The 21144-nt window shown below is 38.8% G+C and overlaps 1 protein-coding gene across 1 annotated transcript; it reads left to right on the top strand.

Annotated features, from left to right (window-relative positions):
* Window positions 1-133: 133 nt before the first annotated feature.
* On the top strand, window positions 134-21047 carry LOC139473120 (serine/threonine-protein phosphatase 6 regulatory ankyrin repeat subunit B-like). Its single transcript, XM_071255639.1, has 13 exons — window positions 134-325; window positions 3339-3382; window positions 3546-3615; window positions 4919-4962; window positions 6072-6261; window positions 14926-15577; window positions 15850-15886; window positions 16307-17101; window positions 17394-17454; window positions 18427-19078; window positions 19351-19387; window positions 19810-20395; window positions 21019-21047. Exons 1-13 carry the CDS (start codon window positions 226-228, stop codon window positions 21045-21047), a joined length of 3297 nt encoding a protein of 1098 aa, XP_071111740.1. The 5' UTR covers window positions 134-225.
* Window positions 21048-21144: the final 97 nt, after the last annotated feature.

Genomic DNA, 21144 nt, shown 5'->3' with positions numbered 1-21144 from the left:
CACCAGCTGTACTCAAGTAGCACCACCAGCTGTACTTAAGCAGCACCAACAGCTGTACTCAAGTAGCATCACCAGCTGTACTCAAGCACCACCACCAGCTGTACTCAAGCACCACCAGCTGTACTCAAGCACCAACAGCTGTACTCAAGCAGCACCAACAGCTGTACTCAAGCAGCACCATCAGCTGTACTCAAGCAGCACCAACAGCTGTACTCAAGCAGCACCATGTCCGACAGCAGTAGTGACACCTCAGTCGGGTCCAGCCCATACCAGTCTGACCAGGAAGAAATAACATTCGTCATGGTTGGAGAAGACACAAATACAGGTAGGAAATTAATTGTATGTGTTAATCAATCCTATGAATCATGCCCCCCAGGGATACAGGTAGGAAATCAATTGTCAATCCAAAGAATCATGCCCCCAGGGATACAGGTAGGAAATTAATTGTCAATCTTATGAATCATGCCCCCCAGGGATACAGGTAGGAAATCAATTGTCAACCCTATGAATCATGCCCCCAGGGATACAGATAGGAACTTAATTGTCAATCCTATGAATCATACCCCCCAGGGATACAGGTAGGAAATTAATTGTCAATCCTATGAATCATGTCCCCAAGGGATACATGTAGGAATTCAATTGTCAATACTATGAATCATGCCGATTGGGAATTATCAGTCAAAGGTGGAACCCGAAAAGATAAGGCGAGCCAGTTGGAATCCAGCCTTCAGGGAACAGCCAATCAATTCGCATTCAATCACACTATCATATGATTTAGATCAAAATATAATAATTATACAGTTGACAGAATATCACACAATATATGTGATTTATCCATTTGACAAGCGTATATATACTGAGCAACAAAAGTTCCTGTGACATTGAATAAGATTTAATGCAAAGTTTTGTTTTTTTGCCAAATCTGAAACAATTTTGGTTTGCGACAGATAAAAGACTCCTGTAAGTGTTCAAATGGTTTAATTTGCCATACTTACTTACAAAAATGAGTCATTACTTAAAAAGCCATGAACATGCAAAAATGTCAATTTACAAATCAATAGCGTGTGTGTCAACCTCTGGTTGCGATGCAAGCAACACATCTTAGTCTCATGGAATGGACCAGGCGTCGCACAAAGTCCTGTGGGATATCTGTCCATGTCTGCTGGAGCATGTTTCGAAGTTCCTGGAGTGTCTGTTGAACACGTGGTTGACGTCGAAGGCGCAGATCCATCTCATCCCACATGTGCTCGATTGGTGAGAGATCAGGGGAGCGAGCCGGCCAGGGGATGACATTCACGTTGTTTTGTTGAAGAGAATCCTGAACAAGCTGAGCAATATGAGGCCTGGCGTTGTCATGTTGAAAGGTAATGCCTTGGCCATGACAACGCAAAAACGGTATAACAACAGGGCCGATGATCACGTTGCGGTAGCGCTGTCCATTGAGGTTTCCCTCTACCAGTATGAAACGGGTCCTCTGTCCGCTGTAATCCCAACCCATACCATGACGCTGCCGCCCACGAACCGATTTTCTTCCATGACAAAAATGATTGACGTAACATTCATCTCGACGTCGGTACTCTCGAATCCGTCCATCGCTGTGGCTTAGGTGAAAACGAGACTCGTCAATGAATAGAACTTGTCCCCACTGCATGGCCGACCAGCGTAGATGCTGTCTCCACCACTGTAGATGTGCTTGACGGTGGGTCAAGATGAGATGGTCTGGCGGGTCCTCTGGCGACAATCCCTGCACATCTGAGGCGGCGACGTACGGTTTGTGAAGATATTCGTCGAAGACCAGGGATGCTTCTTGCAGTCACTGTTGCTTGCTGGAATCGATTTCGTAGGTGTGTTGTTCGAATCCAGTTGTTGTGTTTTTGTGACTTGATTCCATACATGTACTACAATGTTGAAAACCAAACTTTACTTGTTTGAAAAATACACTAAAATATTGGTGTCACAGGAACTTTTGTTGTTGAGTATACATCAACACATTTCATAGTATATAATTCCTATTTGTATGTGTTACCTACTGGCAGGGTAATTCCCAACAGTTTGCCCTTACTCAGGAGGATTTATAATATATATCAATCGTGTCTTAATTAACGGTATTTTGCCTGGTCTTTTGCGATTATCGGAATTACAAAGGTGATATTTTCCTTATTAATAAGCACGAGTGGTGTGTCATTTCCACCCCGAACCTTTCCCCAATTAGAAACACGTATGCCCAAATTGTTCAAAACTTATGGCGACACTTTTATATATTTCTTGGCAATGTGAAGCCAAACAAATCACCCCATATCTTCTTTTGGGAACATTGTTCGCCGAGAAATAAGTTCCCGGAAATCTACGATATGCGTTAAGAATATCTCAAACCATATGAGGGTATGTACAACAAAAACGAGTGTTGTATTTCATTATAAAGGTGGTGTAATTTTCACTTGTGGAACGGCTGATATATCCTAATAACATATTTTAGTTGGTGTCGCTGTCACTTTCGATGAACATTTAGGCGTCGTTTGACTGACACTGGAGGTCTAACAAGATTAATCGTTATGTTACACATACAAAACCAGCAAAAACAGCGCAAGCTTGGATGTTACTGTGTCTAATGTAAATGTAAATGTCTTGAATAGATACAAATTAAAAGTACAGACGTTGACAAGAAGAAAATCTGTCAGGCACCGCTTTCACATAAATCAAATACAAAAGTAATATTTCAAAACAAACAAATAATTATATTTTTTAACATTGGATATGTATTTGTTCATGCTTATGTGTGTACATGACACATTTTTATATATTTTTCATAGTTCTTCAACAACAAAATAAACATATTCCCTGATTACAATATATAAAAGGGGTGAAACAACTGACTATATTGTACAAAACGCACAACCAGAAAATCGTTAAATAAATCCGTACTTGATTAAAATGTAAACCTAGCAAAATTCAGATTTTACAGTGTTTCTCCTATTTCGAGAGATCCATCGTCTACTAGTTGCATACATTGGCATCTATCATATGCATGGAAATGGAATCGTAGTTATGATTAGGGAATTAAAAATAGAAACTTTTTACATTGATTTTGTAAAGTGAAAATTTTTAGGGTTTCCGTTCTGCTTGACGCCATGACTGACACAAAATCAAGACGACGGTAGTTATCTGCATTTCTGACCAGTTCTCTTGGTAAAAATGAAAAACTTTAAAAGCAAACGCAGGGTTGTCAGATTAGTTTCTGATTAGTTACATGATACATTATGTTGATACGATTCCTGAATAAACGAAATTCCTTCTCTGAAAATCCCGCGTACTAATGTCAATGATGACATTATTTACAGATTCAGGGGACACATGTGCAAGACACAGTGATGACAGTAACACGGTAAGGCAATACTAATAGACAGATAAAGATGTGCAGCTCGAACAAAGTTTAACTTTAAATGTGAATAATATTAACGAAACGCAATCTGTATATTCAGCACATCCTGCTTCCGTATAATTGTTATGTAAATATATGCAAACAGTTTGGATTTTTGTCATCACAGGTAAGACTTGAAGAGGAGGATAACAATACAAGTCTTGACGGAGCAGGATGTTCAACAGACAAACTTCAAGGTGCGAACGTTTCCATCATAAGTGTTTTGATAATAAGTCATCTTAATAAGTTCAGAATATACTTGTCACTAGATATACCACATACCAGTATTTACAATTGGAAACTCCAATCTTTGCAGCTGACAAAAATGCAAAAGGTTTAGGTAAGATTCAGATATTCTAATGCAGCATAGGGATAGTTGTATTCCGTCAATAATCCAATACCCGCAGACAAACTGAAACTGCTGCAACTGTTGCCAATTGGCGCTGAAGGTGTCGACAACAACAGAAATGTAGCTAGGTACCTTAGGGTATACCGAAATGAACCCTGAGCAATTTCGTGGGACCAGCGGTAAAGCAGGTTACGTTAGTCTGTTCGTGAACACTTGCTATCATTACTAGTTGATAATCATTCATGGACACATGCTCATGATATTGTCGAAATCGTACTTGGACTCGTTGATCACTTAGAGATCAATTTAAAATTTAATAACATCAACATGGCTTGACCTTTGCTGCTACCGTATCAGGTACTTTGAGGTACACGCTGTTTTGACTATTTGACATCATAATAGTGGTGTGTACTTTACAAGTCAACGTCCTGCAACCTGTTCGGGATGAGTTGGTGTCGTAAAGTTTGATTCGGTTTGTTGTTGTTTAACGCCGCACATAGCAATATTCCAGCTATATGACGGCGGTCTGTAAATAATCGAGTCTTGTCCAGACAATCCAGTGATTAATATCATGAGCATCGATCCCAATTGCGTGGATCGATGCTCATGATATTAATCACTGGATTGTCTGCGAGCCTGACCACCCGAACCCGTTTGTCGCCTTTTACGACAAGTATAGTCGCCTTTTACAGCAAGCATGGGTTGCTGAAGACCTATTCTACCCGGGAATCTGGTGTCGTAAAGGGAAAGGTTAGATGGTTTCTAATATGTGAAATATTGTGGAACTTTTAGAGAAACTGATTTCTTTCTGAGAATGTTACTTATGTTTAAAGCATCTATTCCGATATTTACAAAGTACAAATTCAGGAACATTTAGAGATTTAGTGGATCTTGTTTCAGGCTTGTGGGATGAAGGAACTGCAACGCGTTATTTAGCAACTTTAAAGATATAAGATCCGTATTTGAAATTGGCAAAAGGAACAGTTTGCGAATAAAGTCCAAAATCTGAATACATATTTTTTGTTTCGGTAAAGCGGTAATCAGAACGATCATGGTCTAACATATATTCGATACTTCTTGATGACCAATCAAAACGAAGGAATCTCTGTCAGAATATTACATGTTTCACGGAATGACTATTTTTTTCTCAGGTAGCATCATCAGACTTGAGGAAGAAAACATTCAACTGAAAAAGGTAACTGTTGATCAGAAATACAATGTTGAGGTGACGTGTGGTGAAATAGGGTTAAACGCTGCGTTCAAGATTATTTCAATCACATAGCGACGTGAATGAATGTGTGTGTGGATGCTCATACTAGTCTCGACTTGTGTCCGGGTTTATTGTGTCGAGACAATACCAATCGCCAGCAGGATAACAAGTGTCATCTTTCCATGTGATTTGGCACGCTGGCAGGGTCTCGAACCATCAACCATCCGCTTTCCAGTGAGATTCTGTATCCACTACCCCAGCAACACATTGATCAATCAGTCTTCAATAAATACTGAAAAAATTCAAAAATTCAGTCTAAAGATAACGCATCTTTGGAAAATAACCTTCGAGATAGTAATGAGTATAACAATCTTTAAATGAAAATAAAGAAAACATTTTGAACAAAAAAGGTAAACTTCAAAAAAATATTTTGAAAGAATAAATTTCAGTTCCTGTGAACCAAGATGATGGTAACTTAATACACACATCTGAAAGTAGTCCTGCACCATGACCGTGGAATATATTTATTTTATGAAAAAATAATATAGGTAATTTTATTATTTTTAGAGTCAAGAAGGATATTGTGTAATATAAGATTTCAGAGACTAAATGTTAGTCTAATCTGAAAGTAAAACCGAATAACAGGCACCTGGTTCATAGCAGAGTAATAAAGCAATAAAATATGCAAGTATCCCATTTTGTGAACGTATTTCCATATTTCTTCTCATTCAGTATATCATATTCTTAAGATCATATTTTCCTGGATAGCTGATTAGAGAGCAATATAGCTCTTCTTGGGAAATTGTTTATTTTCATTATCAAATAATATGTGGGGCCGACCATTGGAAATTCTCGTATGACCTGAAGATTTGGTTTTAAGAAGTAATCTCTTTTTGAAAGCACTCGAGAAAAGAGTTCTAGGGTTTTACAGAAAACATATTTTACTGGATGTGCTTGATCTTCTGCATAACATGTGTTTTTTGTAAAAAAAACTGTTTGGCTTCTTTCCAACAGGGATGTTACCCCCTTTTCTACATTTCTGACATTGATATTTACTCCTGATTTTGCACTGTTTGCATCCATAGAGAATAGAGGAGCTGGAGTACTTCAACCGACTGTTTCTTGCTTCTGGGGACAGTGGGTTCCGCAGTGAAACAAGCAGTCTGGCATCCTGGGGCAGGGGTCCGAAAACTCACAGACGTCAAGAGGTTAAAGTAGGCCATGTTGGCAAGATAAAAGACAACCTAAAGAGGCGTTTCAATCCTAGACCACAAAAACAGACAGGTTAGTGAATATGTGAGGTTAATATATCACCGCTTGTATCCCTCTTCAAGCAATATAACAACAGAAGAACCTCAAACTACTACGCAGGTGGAATGTCGAGGCTTCCTGTGCGTAGGCACCAGAGTGTGCCTTTACATTTCTAGTATGCATACCATTTCCTGGAGACCTGAATGTTTTGTTTCTAACCAATAACACAGAACTTATTAATTTTTAATGGTGGAAGTGGCAAAACATTAGTGGAGGTATGAGGACACGTCAGCTATCGGACTGAACTGGCAATACATGAGAGGGCGATACTGGGCTATGACCTTGTGTTAATAATGCCGAGGGGGACAGGATTGACTTATAATAAATATGCTTTGATATGTCATGTAGAAGGTTACTGTGATACGAAGGGGGAGCTTATCCCTAGGATGGTGGTGAGATGAAAACTGGGAAACACCGACTACACTGGGAGCTTATCTATTTTCGTTTTTCCATTGAAGATGAAGTTTTCCGCCCAACTTCAGTCTTGCGTGTTGGAAATGAAGGCGAGCAACGGATGCCAAATGCTACACAGATGGTGGCTGAACCAGTTCATGGTAAAGCTGGGAAACAAATAACTAAATGGACATTCAAAATCATCATGTATAAATTTGCTTCACTTGATAGGGGGAGGTAATTGTTACGACGTAAATCGTAATAACCCGATAAATTGTAATAAACTGAGGTAAAATGTAATACTGCGGTAAATTGTAATACAAACTGTGGTAAATTGTAATATTTTCACTGTGGTAAATTGTAATAAAAACTGCGGCAAATTGTAATAACTTAAACTGCGATAAGTTGTAATAAAAGATTATTCATTTGCAAACGTACAAAGAAAACTACATGAAGTTTAAAATGTTCGACTAAGCTGTTTGGAAATCAAAATCCGGACTTAGAAACGACTGTTGTACATTAAATTCTTGATATGTTTATTTACTCAGAACGGAATTGGAGTTGCAGTGTTTGTTTTACCTCAACAAAATCAATTCCAACCCCCAGCATGTTTAAGGAAATGAAAAAAACGATTTTCCTTCAATTGAAAGACACGTGCGGCAAATTGTAACAAACTGCGGCAGATTGTAATACCAAGTGCGGTAAATTGTAATAACATCTCGTAATCCTTCCGATTTCAAACTGATTTGAAGTTCCAGTGTGTGTTCGACCTTAACCAGATCAATTCCAACCTCCAGCATGTTTAATGAAATAAAAAAATGCGATTTTACTTCAATTTATGATATTCATATAGAAAGGCGTGTGCGGCAAATTGTAACAAACTACGGCAAATTGCAATGCCAAGTGCGGTAAATTGTAAAAAACATTTCTTAATCCTTCTGATTTCAAACTTGATGCGAGTTCCGGTGTTTGTTCGACTTTAACAAGATCAATTCCAACCTCCAGCATGTTTAATGAAATCAAAAAAGCGATTTTACTTTAATTTTCATCATTTCTATTGAAAGACAGGTGCGGCAAAAGTAACAAACTGCGGCAAATTGTAATGCTAAGAGCGGTAAATTGTAAAAACATTTCTTAATCCTTCTGATTTCAAACTTGATGCGAGTTCCAGTGTTCCAGAACAAGATCGATTCCAACCTCAGCATGTTTAAGGAAATCAAAAAAGCGATTTTGTTTCAATCTCCAGTGTTATTCCTATTAAGATGCAGGTGGATCAATTGCAAATAAAAATGTATTGGAAAACACATGTCTGTTGTTTTGTATAAATTGTATTATACTGTTACGGGTAAAACCCATTTCTTGAAACGCCAGTATTGTGAATTGTCCGAGTGGGGAAATGTCCTTCCTCAACACATAATAAAGCAAAGATAAATATTTACTGGAAGAGAAATTTATTTTCTATCCATACCGGTCATTAACGACATCGTCATAGGTAATGTCTCAATTCTACTCTCAACTCTACTTAACATTGCCCACTCTTACGATTCGTAATTTCATTTGTGTAAACAGATGTAACAATATAAACACGCTTTTGCAATACACATTCAAGAACGATGCAGTTATTATTTGTTTGAAAACCCGAGCTTTTAGTGATACCATATATAATTATGTATGTTGAATTAGTGGCCTATATCACATAGTGTTACAACAGAGAGACAGTGTTATTTTGTTCCATGACAGCTTTTCTTAGTTTTGCAGACTTATATACAATGCAATATTCTTTAAAATATCTTCATGTTTACTGGACATGAGGGTATAACATGCATTTATTGAAGGATTGACACAGACGTTTGTTGGAATGTAATAGTTCACAAACTAGGATAAAATGGTTATCAATGTATACACTTTGTTACACAGTAAATAGTACTCTCTCACATCTTGGTTGTTTGCATTGTTGTCCAGTGTCAATTCCTAACTGATGTTTTCAACATCTTAGTTTTGCAAGACAGTTTCTAAACTTAGAGATACTGATTACATTTAGATACATTTCAAGACCAAATGACGTTTTATGCAAAGAATGACTATACGTTTTAACCGTTTTGGAGGGCGTTAAGCCAGTTTTGTTCGTAGGAAGACTTGTAAATTCTGAAAGCAATACCGACAGATTGATGTTCCCAAGTAAAGCCAACATTTTCTAACGCTTGCATGCCGATAAATGAATCACCTCAATTTCTTTACAACGTTTTGAAATATGTCTCATATGGCAGGTGTTGTATTGCTGACAATATCTTGAATAAACCACACATAACCTTTTTTGTTTGCAACGTGGCATTTGCAACATTCTTATTCCATGACAAAGATTTAGAAAATATGATTCCAAGGTACGAATATAATGTAACACATTCTATTTGTAGGTTATGATAAAGTTCATCAATAAACGTTGAGAACAATAGTTGAATTAGAACGCACCCTCCTCTACATTTTATAAACATACCATAGTTTATTTCTGTGAACTAAATCGAACGCCTTTGTTAAAAACACAAGGCCACGCATAGCTTGCCGCATTCTTTTACATGTACCTCTGTATTATAGAGAGCAAAATAAGAAATTTGTCTGTGGTGCTGTAACCCTTTTGGAATGTTCCTTGGGATTCAAATATTCTATCATATGCCTCCGACCAAAATGTCCATTGCTTATTTAATATTGATGTGTATAATTTGCTTTAAATTATGAAGAAATGAGTCCTTATTGTGTTGGCGCAAAATGAACCTCTTCTTTACATTCCCTGCGGCGAAAGTCGCAAACGAATAGGTAATGGATATTCCTTGATGTACAGATCACAAATGAAGCTTTCCACTGTAGAAATAGTGCTTTTTTAATATCCATGTTTAATTATACTGCTAGTTTCTAACGTCTAGCACTAGCACAGTGCTATATGAATGATGTGAGGTTTTTCATATTGATGTTTTAATTAAACTAAACGCTGCAATCATTCCACTTAACCATACATCATATCCATAGGTCTTCTGATATTATCTTATGGAACTATATGTAACTGAAAACAGAAGTAACCAATGCAACACTGCCGCTGGTTTACTATGTAATGAAAAACATAACATCTTCAAGAGACTAATGTGGCCAATCCCAAAACTGGGTCAACAGACGAATGTATTGCAATATTCCTTAGCTTTGTAAAATCGTATAAAATAATGATATTTTGTATCATTAAACTATGTGCCCTACATCAAGAAAAATAGTGATAGACTGCATTAGATGATCCATGTACATAAAATGCATTTTTCTTTTAGTGATGCATTAATATTTTAAACTTACAAATTTCTTTTGTCATTTTACATTCACATTTACATCGTTTGTATATGATTGCTACAAACGTGTACTGAAATTTTTTGCATTTTATAAACGTTAATGCATAATCATTGGTGTGTTCATTAGTGACCATTATGAAATAATACGTTTGTTCATGTATATTGGCAGTGGTAGGTGTCCTGCATCACCGTACAAGACCGGAGTGTTAGATTAAGGATTAGCATTAAGAGCACTTTTCAAAATCAGAAAATGTACCACTACCATACAACGTAGCGGGAGACAAAGATATCTGTTCATGATCCAAAAGTGATATAAATGCAACGAATAAGTGTGTATTTTAGATTTTTTCCATGAAACACAAATATGTGAATATGCTACATGTACTTCAAGAAATATTTATATACGCATCTGATCTAAATATGTCAATATTTTAGCGACATTAACACTTCCATCTGTTGGAGCAGAATATGGTCACAGTGATGGTCACCACAATTGCCTTTTATGCATGTTTGATCGCATGATAATCCTGATTATTCTCTGACGTTAACGTTCAGTAACTACAATATTCCTGAAATCATCGATTCTGAACTGCAGATCTTTAAGCGTATCCGACAGTAAAAGTGCCATCAGAGTATGTTAAAGCTAGAATGTGTATGCAACCACCAACTGTTTTAACGTTTACACCTTTACAATAAAAAAACCCGTCTTTATGGGACTAGACATCATTAACGAACAATGACAAGACAACAGAGGCATATTTTTTACCCCGAATGATTGAACCTGGATTACTACCATTGTATCCAGTGCTCATTACCCAAGTGGTAAAACAGATTAATCCCGATCATACACCATCTGTCAGATAACTTATGAGAATATAAGACTTGTTGATCCTACTTCTCATTTTGGATGTAATTAGTTCAAAGTTCATTTTGCATTAAACACACGTTTAATTATTTAATTATATAAAACAGAATAAAGTATGTGACCAAGCTCTATATTAGCAAATTTTAAATAACCACATTGCACCTAATTCTGTAGATTAACTCTGAGTAATTCAACTAATTAGAACTAGTTAGATGTATTTGTTCATGACATTAAATGTTGATTTCATATATCATTTTTTATGAATTAATATCGTGCAAACTTCAAAATTCATGCCAAAACAATGAGTTTATTTACTCAGTTTGTGATCAAAGCATGTGTCAATACTGTCACTTATTAGATTCACACAATCTGGCTTTAGAGGTGTTGTTGAAAGTGAACCTGGGGCTTCCTTATTTGTGATTAACATCAACATCAACTGTCTGCAAACCTGACATGATTGAAAATCTTTGATTATTTATGGGTAGAAAACAACATATATATATAAAACGCTGTTGTGTCAGAGTAGAGAAATTTTCCCATTAACTTCGAATGTCTTTATTTATTTAATATTAAATATTCATTTTTTTAATAAATCAATGAGTTTAACGCCGCTTTTAACAATATTTAACACACGACTTGGCATTCGGGGAACATCTTTCCAGTGGATCCAGACCTACCTGTCCATGATCGTCATTCTGCAACATGCAAAAGTCACTATGGTGTACCACAGGGTTCAGTCCTTGGACCTCTGCTGTTCACAATTTACATCCTGCCAATTGGAGATATCATCCAGAAACATGCTCTTAACTTCCACCTCTATGCGGACGATAAGCAGATCTACATTTCCTTTTCGATTTCTCTGAACCTCGCCGCCCTTGAGCGCAGTATTGATGACATACGATCTTGGATGAGCTTCAATTATCTCAAACTCAATGAAGAGAAGACTGAGTTTTTAATCCTTGGTTCGCGACAGCAAGTAAGAAAGCTTCACCCTGACTCTGTATACCTTCATATTGGTGATACCACTGTAAACCCAACTGCCAGTGCCCGTAATCTGGGAATCACCTTTGATTCAACAATGGCCATGGACACTCATATTTCACTAACCAGCAGATCATGCTACCATAGCATCTATAACATCAGTAAAGTCCGCCATCTACTTGGTACTCCAAAAGTTTAAATGTTGATGCAATGTTTTGCTACTTCCAAACTGGATTACCGCAATGCATTGTATGCTAATCTTCCCATGAAAGCCATACAACGCATTCAGAACTCTGCAGCTAGATGCATCTGTAAAGTTCCAAGATCCAATCACACCAGTCCTGTCCTCAAAGCACTACACTGGCTTCCAGTCTCCTTTCGTATAAACTATAAGATATGTATCATCACTCACGACTGCCTCAACAATAGCGACTATCCAGACTATCTCAAAGATCTTATATCGCTGTACTCTCCAGAGCGTGCTCTCCTATCCTCTGATGGAACTGTACTGTATCAGCCTCTGTCTACTTCTGCTATGTCTGACCGTGCCTTCTCCTTTTGCAGTCCACAGTTATCGAACTCTTTGCCTTTGAATCTGAGAAACTCTGCTTCTAAGGAAACGTTTAAGTCTCTCCTCAAAACCCACTTCTTCACCTCAGCTTTTCAATATATCTCCTGATTGTTGGCATATGTACACAGACATTACTTTTTAACCTTGTCACAGCACCAGTGAGCAACTGTCGATGGATATTAGGCACTTTACAAATCAATTATTATTATTATTATTATTATTATTATTATTTCAGTTATACCAGAACTGGTCCATTACCACAGCGGGTAAAATTCATGTTTTAAAACCATCTCTACCCCACTGTCTAACAACTCGGAATTGGAAACTGGGAACTAGGGATTATTACATTTCAGCAAACGTCTGTGACAATCCTTCAATAAATAAATGTTATACCCTCATGTCCAGTAAACATGAAGGTAGTTTAAAGAATCATGCATTGTAGATAAGTCTGCAAAACTAAAAGAGCTGTCATGGAACAAAATAACACTGTCTCTCTGTTGTAACACTATGTGATATAGGCCACTAATTCAACATACATAATAATATGTGGTATCATTAAAAGTTCAGGTTATTAAAAAAATAATAACTGCATCGTTCTTGAATGTGTATTGCAAAAGCGTGTTTATATTACTACTTCTGTTTTCACAAATGTAATTACGAATGGTAAGACTGGGGAATGTTAGGTTCAAGATTTGAGAGTGTTTTATACATTACCTATGATGATCTCTGTCGTTAATGACCAGTATGGATAGACAATTTCTCTTCTCGTAAATATATATCTTTGCTTGAATATGATGTTTTGATCACGAGCCGAGGACATTTACCCACTCGGACAATTCACCATACTGGCTTTTCAACAAATGGGCTTTCCCCCAAACTAAATAATGCAAATGATATAAAACGGACATGTAATTTTCAACACATCTTTATTTGCAATTTGCTGCACCAGCCTCTCAACAGGAATGACAGAAATTGAAACTAAATCACTTTTTTGATTCCTTAAACATGGTGGAGGTTGGTATTGATCATGTTACGGTCGAACAAACACTGGAAATCGAATTCAGTTTGAAATCGGAAGGATTAAGAAATGTTATTACAATTTGCCGCAGTTTTGGTGCAATGTGCCGCACCAGCCTATCAATAGGAATGACAGTAGTTGAAGTAAAATCGTTGTTTGTGATTTCCTTAAACATGCTGGAGTTGGCAATTGATCTGATTTAGGTCCAACAAACACTGTAACTCGTATATAGTTTGAAATCGGAAGGATTACGAGCTGTTATTACAATTAACCGCACTTGGCATTACAATCTGCTGCAGTTTGTTACAATTTGCCGCACCTGTCTTTCAATAGAAATGATAGTAATGATCGGAAGGATTAAGAGATGCTATTACAATTTACCGTTCTTGGCATTACAATTTGCCGCAGTTTGTTACAATTTGTCGCACCTGCCTTTCAATAGAAATGATAGAAATTGAAGCAAAATCACTTTATTTATTTTTTTAAACATGCTGGGGGTTGGAGTTGATCTGGTTTAGGTTGAAGAAACACTGGAACTTGAATTCAAATTGAAATCGGAAGGATTAAGAAATGTTATTTCAATTTACCGCACCTGTCTTTCAATAGGAATGACAGAAATTGAAACAAAATCGCTGTTTGTAATTTCCTTAAACATGATGGAGGTTGCAATTGATCTGATTTAGGTCCAGCAAACACTGAAACTCGAATATAGTTTGAAATCGGAAGGATTAAGAGATGTTATTACAATTTACTGCACTTGGCATTACATTTTGCCGCAGTTTCTTGCAATTTGCCGCACCTGTCTTTCAATAGAAATGATAGAAATTTAAACAAATTCGCTTTTTATATTTCCTTAAAGATGCTGGAGGTTGGAATTGATCTGGTTAAGGTCGAAGAAACACTTAACTCGAATTTAGTTTTAAATTTGGAATGATTAAGAGATGCTATTACAATTTGTATGTTCTTTGTATCTTTGCAAATGAATAACCTTTTATTACAAGTTGCCGCAGTGGTTAATACAATATGCCGCAGTTTAAGTTATTACAATTTCCCGCAGTCTTTATTACAGTTTACCGCAGTGAAGTTATTACAATTTAACACAGTGGTTATTACAATATGCCGCAGTTTAAGTTTTTACAATTTGCCGCAGTTATTACAATTTACCGCAGTGAAGTTATGACAATTTTTCACAGCATGTATTACAATTTACTGTAGTATTACATTTTACAGCAGTGTTATTACATTTTACCACAGTTTATTTCAATTTACAGCGTTATTACAATTTACATCGTAATAATGATATTCACTATTTAGACTGACGGTGACAGGGTTCAAAGTCCTATATTGGGAGTAGATCTCATGTGTGAGGTAACATGTAAGTGGGTAACATTCGACCTTCTTACTATGTGGGCAACTGATGTACAGGGGAGACGTTGGCTTTGATGTTATTCTCTGTTGTGACAAATTAATCCTTTTCTTTTAGTGACACAGAACCACCTACATGCTGATACAGAGCTCTATCATGCCTGCAAGAAGGGATACCTGGACTGGCTTAGACGCATCTTCTATAAGTATCAGGTAGACGTTAAAAGTATCTTGAAGTACGGGAGGACACCTGTGATGGATGATGACGGAGACACCATCCTTCATGTTGCCTGTCTTGGGGGACATGTGGACAAGGTGAGGTATGTCCTGTTACAGATGGATGTAGACATCAACAGTAGGGGGAAGTACAGGCGGACACCCCTGATGGAGGCAGCAGAGAAGGGACATAGACAAGTGTTTGACTTACTTGTGAGAAAAGGAGCTGATGTATCATTAGTGGATGATGACGGAAACAACATCCTCCATGTGGCCAGTCTTGGAGGACATGTGGACATAGTGAAGTATGTCCTCTCACAGAAGATTGCAGACATCAACAGTAGGGGGCAGTACGGGCGGACACCCCTGATGATGGCAGCAGAGAAGGGACACAGACAAGTGTTTGACTTACTTGTGAGAAAAGGAGCTGATGTATCATTAGTGGATGATGACAGAAACAACATCCTCAATGTTGCCTGTATTGGAGGACATGTGGACATAGTGAAGTATGTCCTCTCACAGAAGATTGCAAACATGAACGGTAGGGTTGGTTGGTTGGTTGGTTGTTTAACGCCGCACTCAGCAATATTCCAGCTATAAGACGGCAGTCTGTAAATAATCGAGTCTGGACCACATAGTCCAGTGATTGATATCATGAGCATCGATCCACGCAATTTGGATCGATGACATGTATCAAACAAGTCAGTGAGCCTGACCACCCGATCCCGTTAGTCGTCTTTTACGACAAGCATAGTCGCCTTTTATGGCAAGCATGGGTTGCTGAAGACCTATTCTACCCCGGAATCTTAACGGGTCTGAACGGTAGGGGGCAGTACGGGCGGACCCCCCTGATGGTGGCAGTAGTTATTACAATTTAACGCAGTGGTTATTACAATATGCCGCAGTTTAAATTTTTACAATTTTCCGCAGTGAAGTTATTACAGCATGTATTACAATTTACCGTAGTATTACATTTTACAGCAGTGTTATTACATTTTATCACAGTTGATTTCAATTTACAGCGATATTACAATTTACGTCGTAACAGTGATCTTCACTATTTAGACTGACGGTGACAGGGTTCGAAGTCCTATATTGGGAGTAGTTCTCATGTGTGAGGTTACATGTAAGTGGGTAACAATCGACCTTCTTCTATGTGGGCAGCTGATGTACAGGGGAGACGTTGGCTCTGATGTTATTCACTGTTGTGACAAATTAATCCTTTTCTTTTAGTGACACAGAACCACCTACATGCTGATACAGACCTCTATCTTGCCTACAAGAAGGGATACCTGGACTGGCTTAGACGCATCTTATTTCAGTATCTTGTAGACGTTAAAAGTAGGTTGAAGTACGGGAGGACACCTGTGATGGATGATGACGGAGACACCATCCTTCATGTTGCCTGTCTTGGGGGACATGTGGACAAGGTGAGGTATGTCCTGTTACAGATGGATGTAGACATCAACAGTAGGGGAAAGTACAGGCGGACACCCCTGATGGAGGCAGCAGAGAAGGGACACAGACAAGCGTTTGACTTACTTGTGAGAAAAGGAGCTGATGTATCATTAGTGGATGATGTCGGAAACAACATCCTCCATATGGCCTGTCTTGGAGGACATGTGGACATAGTGAAGTATGTCCTCTCACAGAAGGTTGCAGACATCAACAGTAGGGGGCAGTACAGGCGGACACCCGTAATGATGGCAGCAGAGAAGGGACACAGACAAGTGTTTGACTTACTTGTGAGAGAAGGAGCTGATGTATCATTAGTGGATGATAACGGAAGCAACATCCTCCATGTGGCCTGTCTTGGAGGACATGTTGACATAGTGAAGTATGTCCTCTCACAGAAGGTTGCAGACATGAACGGTAGGGGGCAGTACGGGCGGACACCCCTGATGATGGCAGCAGAGAAGGGACACAGACAAGTGTTTGACTTACTTTCGACACAAGGAGCGGATTTATCATTAGTGGATGATGACAGAAACAACATCCTCCATGTGGCCTGTCTTGGAGGACATGTGGACATGGAGAAGTATGTCCTCTCACAGAAGGTTGCAGACATGAACGGTAGGGTTGGTTGGTTGGTTGGTTTGTTGTTTAACGCCGCACTCAGCAATATTCCAGCTATATGACGGCGGTCTGTAAATAATCGAGTCTGGACCAGACAATCCAATGATTGATATCATGAGCATCGATCCACGCAATTGGGATCGATGCTCATGTATCAACCAAGTCAGCGAACCTGACCACCCGATCCCGTTAATCGCCTTTTACGACAAGCATAGTCGCCTTTTATGGCAAGCATGGGTTGCTGAAGACCTATTCTATCCCGGAATCTTCACGGGTCTGAACGGTAGGTGGCAGTACGGGCGGACCCCCCTGATGGTGGCAGTAGTGAAGGGACACAGACAAGTGTTTGACTTACTTCTGACACAATTATAGAGATGATAGAAATTGAAGCAAAATCGTTTTTTTATATCCTTAAACATGCTGGAGGTTGGAATTGATCTGGTTAAGGTCGAAGAAACACTTAACTCGAATTAAGTTGTAAATTTGGAATGATTAAAAGATGTTATTACAATATGCCGCACCTGTTTTTCAATAGGAATGACAGAAATTGAAGCAAAATCGCTTTTTTGTATTTCTTGAACATGCTGGAGGTTGGAATTGATCTTGTAAAATTCGAACAAACACTGGAACTCGAATTCCGTTCTGAGTAAATACAAATATCAAGAATTTAATGTAGATTAGAATTGATCATTCAGTCGTTTCAAAGTCCGGATTTTGATTTCCAAAGACCTTAGTCGCACATTTTAAATTTTTATGCAGGTTTCTTTGTATGTTTGCAAATGAATAACCTTTTATTACAAGTGACCACAGGGGTTATAGTTATTACAATTTGAGCACATTTTATTATCATTTACCGCAGTGAAGTTATAACAATTTACCGCAGTGGTTATTACAATATGCCGCAGTTTAAGTTATTACAATTTGCCGCAGTTTTTATTTCAATTAACCACAGTGAAATTATTACAATTTAACGCAGTGGTTATTACGATATGCCGCAGTCTAATATTTTACAATTTTCCGCAGTGAAGTTATTACAGCCTGTATTACAGTTTACCGTAGTATTACATTTTACAGCAGTGTTATTACATTTTATCACAGTTGATTTCAATTTACAGCGATATTACAATTTACGTCGTAACAGTGATCTTCACTATTTAGACTGACGGTGACAGGGTTCAAAGTCCTATATTGGGAGTAGATCTCATGTGTAAGGTAACATGTAAGTGGGTAACATTCGACCCTCTTACTATGTGGGCAACTGATGTACAGGGGAGACGTTGGCTTTGATGTCATTCCCTGTTGTGACAAATTAATCCTTTTCTTTTAGTGACACAGAACCACCTACATGCTGATACAGACCTCTATCTTGCCTACAAGAAGGGATACCTGGACTGGCTTAGACGCATCTTATTTAAGTATCTTGTAGACGTTAAAAGTAGATTGAAGTACGGGAGGACACCTGTGATGGATGATGACGGAGACACCATCCTTCATGTTGCCTGTCTTGGGGGAGATGTGGACAAGGTGAGGTATGTCCTGTTACAGATGGATGTAGACATCAACAGTAGGGGGAAGTACAGGCGGACACCCCTGATGGAGGCAGCAGAGAAGGGACATAGACAAGTGTTTGACTTACTTGTGAGAAAAGGAGCTGATGTATCATTATTGGATGATGACGGAAACAACATCCTCCATGTGACCTGTCTTGGAGGACATGTGGACATAGTGAAGTATGTCCTCTCACAGAAGATTGCAGACATCAACAGTAGGGGGCAGTACGGGCGGACACCCCTGATGATGGCAGCAGAGAAGGGACACAGACAAGTGTTTGACTTACTTGTGAGAAAAGGAGCTGATGTATCATTAGTGGATGATGACAGAAACAACATCCTCAATGTTGCCTGTATTGGAGGACATGTGGACATAGTGAAGTATGTCCTCTCACAGAAGATTGCAAACATGAACGGTAGGGTTGGTTGGTTGGTTGGTTGTTTAACGCCGCACTCAGCAATATTCCAGCTATAAGACGGCAGTCTGTAAATAATCGAGTCTGGACCACATAGTCCAGTGATTGATATCATGAGCATCGATCCACGCAATTTGGATCGATGACATGTATCAAACAAGTCAGTGAGCCTGACCACCCGATCCCGTTAGTCGTCTTTTACGACAAGCATAGTCGCCTTTTATGGCAAGCATGGGTTGCTGAAGACCTATTCTATCCCGGAATCTTAACGGGTCTGAACGGTAGGGGGCAGTACGGGCGGACCCCCCTGATGGTGGCAGTAGTTATTACAATTTAACGCAGTGGTTATTACAATATGCCGCAGTTTAAATTTTTACAATTTTCCGCAGTGAAGTTATTACAGCATGTATTACAATTTACCGTAGTATTACATTTTACAGCAGTGTTATTACATTTTATCACAGTTGATTTCAATTTACAGCGATATTACAATTTACGTCGTAACAGTGATCTTCACTATTTAGACTGACGGTGACAGGGTTCAAAGTCCTATATTGGGAGTAGTTCTCATGTGTGAGGTTACATGTAAGTGGGTAACAATCGACCTTCTTCTATGTGGGCAGCTGATGTACAGGGAGACGTTGGCTCTGATGTTATTCACTGTTGTGACAAATTAATCCTTTTCTTTTAGTGACACAGAACCACCTACATGCTGATACAGACCTCTATCTTGCCTACAAGAAGGGATACCTGGACTGGCTTAGACGCATCTTATTTCAGTATCTTGTAGACGTTAAAAGTAGATTGAAGTACGGGAGGACACCTGTGATGGATGATGACGGAGACACCATCCTTCATGTTGCCTGTCTTGGGGGACATGTGGACAAGGTGAGGTATGTCCTGTTACAGATGGATGTAGACATCAACAGTAGGGGGAAGTACAGGCGGACACCCCTGATGGAGGCAGCAGAGAAGGGACATAGACAAGTGTTTGACTTACTTGTGAGAAAAGGAGCTGATGTATCATTAGTGGATGATGACGGAAACAACATCCTCCATGTGGCCAGTCTTGGAGGACATGTGGACATAGTGAAGTATGTCCTCTCACAGAAGATTGCAGACATCAACAGTAGGGGGCAGTACGGGCGGACACCCCTGATGATGGCAGCAGAGAAGGGACACAGACAAGTGTTTGACTTACTTGTGAGAAAAGGAGCTGATGTATCATTAGTGGATGATGACAGAAACAACATCCTCAATGTTGCCTGTATTGGAGGACATGTGGACATAGTGAAGTATGTCCTCTCACAGAAGATTGCAAACATGAACGGTAGGGTTGGTTGGTTGGTTGGTTGTTTAACGCCGCACTCAGCAATATTCCAGCTATAAGACGGCAGTCTGTAAATAATCGAGTCTGGACCACATAGTCCAGTGATTGATATCATGAGCATCGATCCACGCAATTTGGATCGATGACATGTATCAAACAAGTCAGTGAGCCTGACCACCCGATCCCGTTAGTCGTCTTTTACGACAAGCATAGTCGCCTTTTATGGCAAGCATGGGTTGCTGAAGACCTATTCTACCCCGGAATCTTAACGGGTCTGAACGGTAGGGGGCAGTACGGGCGGACCCCCCTGATGGTGGCAGTAGTTATTACAATTTAACGCAGTGGTTATTACAATATGCCGCAGTTTAAATTTTTACAATTTTCCGCAGTGAAGTTATTACAGCATGTATTACAATTTACCGTAGTATTACATTTTACAGCAGTGTTATTACATTTTATCACAGTTGATTTCAATTTACAGCGATATTACAATTTACGTCGTAACAGTGATCTTCACTATTTAGACTGACGGTGACAGGGTTCGAAGTCCTATATTGGGAGTAGTTCTCATGTGTGAGGTTACATGTAAGTGGGTAACAATCGACCTTCTTCTATGTGGGCAGCTGATGTACAGGGGAGACGTTGGCTCTGATGTTATTCACTGTTGTGACAAATTAATCCTTTTCTTTTAGTGACACAGAACCACCTACATGCTGATACAGACCTCTATCTTGCCTACAAGAAGGGAT

Source organism: Haliotis cracherodii, unplaced genomic scaffold (genome assembly GCF_022045235.1).
Source record: "Haliotis cracherodii isolate W230 unplaced genomic scaffold, xgHalCrac1.p SCAF_27, whole genome shotgun sequence".
Classification (NCBI taxonomy): Eukaryota; Metazoa; Mollusca; class Gastropoda; order Lepetellida; family Haliotidae; genus Haliotis; species Haliotis cracherodii.
Note: the sequence above shows the minus strand (reverse complement) of the source record. Positions and strands in the feature narration are given on the sequence as shown.